Source organism: Ursus maritimus, unplaced genomic scaffold (assembly GCF_017311325.1).
Source record: "Ursus maritimus isolate PB19 unplaced genomic scaffold, ASM1731132v1 scaffold_25, whole genome shotgun sequence".
In the NCBI taxonomy this organism is placed as follows: Eukaryota; Metazoa; Chordata; class Mammalia; order Carnivora; family Ursidae; genus Ursus; species Ursus maritimus.
Genome location: NW_024425008.1, coordinates 44309046 through 44314218, shown reverse-complemented (window position 1 = coordinate 44314218; position 5173 = coordinate 44309046). Strand labels below are relative to the sequence as shown.

At 42.2% G+C, this 5173-nt stretch overlaps 1 protein-coding gene across 1 annotated transcript in view; it reads left to right on the top strand.

Annotated features, from left to right (window-relative positions):
* The first annotated feature begins 599 nt into the window (after window positions 1-599).
* SLC35F4 (solute carrier family 35 member F4) overlaps window positions 600-5173 on the top strand; it is a 24082-nt gene continuing 19508 nt past the window's right edge. Inside the window, exon 1 of the mRNA XM_008703571.2 lies at window positions 600-841. Coding sequence (XP_008701793.2) covers window positions 830-841 — 12 coding nt within the window. The 5' untranslated portion in view covers window positions 600-829. The remainder of the gene's footprint in view (window positions 842-5173) is intronic.

Genomic DNA, 5173 nt, shown 5'->3' with positions numbered 1-5173 from the left:
GTTTCTCAGAGTCCATAGTTTGATTTTTTATTTACTTATTTTACCAGTTTGGGGTCACCATGGAAGCTTTCTTCATTTTTTTCTGTCTTGAAAATGCTAGAGGAAAAACAAATTGGTCAACTGGGGGGGTACATTAGAAAGAGGCCTTGTCCCCTAGGAAAAATAAAATCCTACGCCTTGTGGCCTCCCAGGGTATGTGAGACAGCACGTCATCTCTACCTGTTCACACGGGCACAGCCCGGTTGGTCCTGTGTATTCGCCCCTTGGGAAAGAAACTTCTCTCATTTAATAGCTGGTAATCCCAGAAACTCCTCATTTCTGTATTTCTCCAGGCTTCTCTGAGAATGTTCAGCAGCAGCAGACTGGCTGCCCCAGCCATCCCGAGAGAATATCTAGGTAGGAAAGGGCCTAGCTCTGCACCTGGGGAGTCGTGGGCTTTTGTCCATGGAACCCTTTGCCCCCATTGTGGCTGTAGGTGGGAGCCCTGGATTCAGTAAGTTCCACAGATGAACAATGGGTGTTGCGTGTTTGTGTTCTTGTCAGAAAATGGCTGTCAAGAGTTAGACAACCCAAAATGTGTCGCAATTAGTACCTGACAACTAACCTCTTTTTCTTTCCTAGGGAATGCAGCCGGATTTTTGGTGAAGACGGTCTGACGTTGAAGCTCTTTCTTAAAAGAACTGCTCCCTTTTCTATTCTATGGACTTTGACTAATTACCTGTATTTACTGGCTTTAAGGAAGCTGACAGCCACGGATGTCTCTGCTCTGTTCTGTTGTAACAAAGCCTTTGTCTTCTTGCTGTCGTGGATCGTGCTGAAAGACAGGTTCATGGGAGTGAGGGTAATGGCACACTTGATTCGATGTGTGAGGCCACCTGTAATCGTAAATCCTTGGCATCGGGAGAGCTCCTGTGTTTCATGGAATTTCTGTCAAACTTTCCCCATTGGTTCTGAGTACAAAGTGGAATTTGAAGATGCATTAGGACACCCAGGCAATTACAATATCATGAAAGGATAAAGAGATGGTCTCCCTTGGGCAGTCAAGCTGATTTCAACAGGAGGCACGAAAACAGGGAAAATAAGTTCTTTTTTTAGAATTAATGGTGTGATCAACTCCTTCTGTCCTCAGGAAAGAAGGGTCTGAGAAAATTAGCCACAGTAAAGATTATGGTTTTTTTTTTTTTCAATCAACATATGTTGGGACAACTCCCTCATGCTTTCCCTCCCCCCGACCCCAAGATGGATTTAATTAACATTGGTGTAAGTAGATAAGGTTACCAAACAGTAATTAAAGTCACTGGTAATGGCACAATGCTGTTAAAAGTGGCTTATGTATCTAGTGTGACTAATCTAGAAATGGAACGAAAAGCAACAATTTGTACTTTGGGGTACAAATCCTTAATTGAACTGTATTAAACTTCCACCAGCCACTTCAGTTCTGAGTTTAGTCCTTTCAGAAGTAATACGGATTTGAAAAAAAAAATATTTTGTATGTCCGGTCTAGGTTAGATTGATTGAAAGCCAGGTAGACTTAAGGAGCCAGCTCTCATTCATGTAATCGGGCATGCCACCATGATGAAAATATTGAGAAAATCATTTAGAAAGAGGTACAAATGAAAAGCCTTGTCCCAGAAGAAAACATCACACACTGATTATTCTCTGAAAGAGATGTCCACGCCTGGATTTGAAGCAGATCTTTCTATGAAAATATTGTTCTTGTTGCAATGATTTCAGGGTCCCTGGCCCCCTAAATGCTGAAATTAATACGATAGAGAGAGTTGATGATAGTCATTAACCCTTAAGACTTTTTTCAATAGCAAATTCTGATTCTGTCTCGGGAGAGGCTGCTCAAAAATTCGGAACTGAAGCTTGACACGGACAAGAAGTAGAAAGCTCTGCTAGAAGCAAGATGAGAAACTCCGAGCCAGCCCGGGATCGTAGACTATACCCGGATGTGGCACCGCGTCCTCCACCAGCTAATTTAGATTTGCCATCCAAAGGGCTTAACATTCTGGTTTTATACGTGGAACGCTGGTGCTGGCTGTTTACCCTCAGGAACCCTGACAAGTCCTCGAGAGCAGGGACCGTCCCTCTGTTGCTCACTACTCCATTCGGGATTAGCTACGTAATTTGTGGGGCCCAATGCAAAAGGAAAATACAGGGACCACTCTTTTTTTTTTTTTTTTAATTTTTAAAGCAGCTTTATTTTTCCCCCCAAGTTTTTATTTAAATTCAAGTTAGAAACTAATAATGTATTATATGTTGGCTAATTAAATTTAAATTTAAAAATAAATAAATAAATTCAAGTTAGTTAACATATGGTGTAGTATTGGTTTTAGGAGTAGAATTTAGTGATTCACCATTACATATAATACCCAGTGCTCATCCCAACAAGTGCCCTCCTTAATGCCCAACACATTTAACCCGTCCCCTTTCACCTCCACTCCGGCCACCCTTCATTTGTTCTCTATAGTTAAGAGTCTCTTATGGTTTGTCTCCTTCTCTGTTTTTATCTTATTTTATTTCTCCTTCCCTTCCCCTATGTTGACCTGTTTTGCTTCTTAAATAACACAGGGACCACTCAAGGCGGCAATAGCAGAGCATGAAACTAAGGGCAAGGCCCTTCTACTCATGGGAGCCTGTGCGTCTGCAAAGGCCATAAGCCCATGTAGCCAGCTCTGCCTCTGTCTCTAGCACTTAGAATAATGCAGGGGACAAAATGGGGCTCGGTAGATATTTGAGGGTATAGTAAAGAAATTCATGCTTAGGAGACCTTTCTCTTTTCTATCTTCCAGCACCATGGATTACCCATGAGAATTTGGAGGGCTTTGTCAGAAGAGAAGGGAAAAGAGGAGATTTAGGGGCTTTTCTGCCCTTTCAATGGCATCTGAATACCAAAAGGGAATCAATACCTTCACTATTAGATTTATCAGTGAGAAGATCAGTTGTATTAGAGTGAGTGAATGCATTTAACCAGGGAACTTACTGATGCAAGATGTCCTATCAAAAGAGGTTCAATGTTTACTTGGGATTTAAAAAAAAAAAAAACTCAGCTGGTAACTTCTATTTAAATCACACATTTCGGAAATCTGCCAAGAAGCCACAGACCAGCACCATTCGAAAATTGGCATCTATAGTGGGTTGAATGGTCCCCAATAAGGTGTCCACATCCTCATTCCCAGACCCTATGAATGTGACCTTATGTGGAAAAATGGTCTTTGGAGACATAATTAACATAAGGCTCATGCAAAGGGGAGATCATCCTGGATCAGTTAGGTGGCCCTAATTCCAATAACAGATATCCTTACAAGAGACACACAGGAGAGACACACAGAAGGGGAGAAGGCAGTGTGACCACAGAGACAGAGATTGGAGTGACATGACCAGGAAGACCGGGGCGGCCCCCAGAACCTGGAAGAGTCAAGGAGTTATTCTCTCGCAGAGCTGCCGGCAGGAGCACGGCTCTTCTGGCTTTGAACTTCTGGGCTCCAGAACTGTGAGAGAATAAATTTCTATTGTTTTCAGTTACCGTTTGTGGTAATTCATGACAGCAGCCTCAGGAAACTACTACAGTATCCGTAAGTAGTAAGACCCGAGAGAAAAAAAAACAAAAACAAAAACGTTATGTAGCCAATGAGTTGTATATACTTGTTAATAAGTCCATACGTAAATTAAGATGTCATAGATGGCAAAATGGTAAACATGAACGTCGAGCACGGTAGAAGTCAGGTAGTTTTCTTTTTACATACCAGGAAATGCTTCGATCCTTGCTGGGAAACACGAGGAAGTGTTTCATGCCGTGTTCCAGAAAAATGTCAAGGTGTCATTTGGAAGACGCCCGTAGTCAGGCCATGGGATATGATAAGAACCAAAATGTCTTCAGCATTTTGCCTTTTGACAGTCGCAGCAATTCTTTTTTTCTGGAGACATATCGAGAACATGTATAATCGGGTCATTTGAGAAATTACAGGAGAGCAAACAGAACACTGACGATGTAAACGGCGTTTCCCTTGCCTACGTCCGGACGGGGTCAACGCCCAGCCTGGGCGGGCCGCCCCACTTGGATGACTCTTCTTTTTTTTTCTTTTTTTTAATAGTTAAAGCGCTGCTGCTTTTTTTTTTTTTTTTTTTTTTTTTAGATTTTATTTATTTTTATTTGACAGAGAGACAGCCAGCGAGAGAGGGAACACAAGCAGGGGGAGTGGGAGAGGAAGAAGCAGGCTCATAGCAGAAGAGCCTGATGTGGGGCTCGATCCCATAACGCCGGGATCACGCCCGGAGCCGAAGGCAGTCGCCCAACCGCTCTGCCACCCAGGCGCCCCTAAAGCACTGCTTCTGGTCATCAGATTACAATTTGTATTTTTGACTCACTCTAAGGCTGCAGTAGTTTACAGATAGGTTGGTTTTGGATTGTACTCCTCATTTGTTAGACCCGAAGAATGCTCACATGTAAGATGATCGCATTTCCTACTCCTATGTCTCACACCCAAATGACACCCTCGACAGCATGAAGGATGCTTTCGGTTATAAAATTGGTAGCTGCGTTTCTCGGGAGCACCAGTCGGCCAGAAGTAGCAATGCGCACGGAAAAATGAATTCTGCTTTATGAATAACTTGTTAATATTTTGTTTCCTTAGAATATTGATTGCATTGCGGATGGAAAGGTAATTTGTTGTACACTTAGTCTTCTAGCCAATCATTCCAGCCAATTTACTGGTCAGCATGGGTGGGTTAAAAACTCTCATGAGTAGTTGCGTACAACTGATACGTGGTCATCCCCTGGAAATCCGTAAACTTTTTTAAAAGACCTATTTTTTTTTAATTGCACAAGTGTTGGTGAGAATTCAGCTCTTGCAGCTTTGAAGAACGGGGTTTTCCCATCTTCAAGATCCTGTCTTGTTTAGCTAGAGTTCTTAAATTCATGAAAAGCAGAGAAACCACCTTAATAAAAAAAAAAGGTTCTCCTCAAAGAAAATGAGCCACTGGCTGGGGTTTTCTTCTCTGTCGCTGGTATTGATTGCACTCCAGTCTGAAAAGTAAATGTCAGACTAGGAAATCGAAACTCTTCTTTCAGATCTCGTCCATCCCTTATTTTTTATATTGTTAATTGAAAATTGTCTTTCATTTTTAAATTTCCTTGAACGGCGGAAGAAAATTGGTGGGTGGTGAAAGG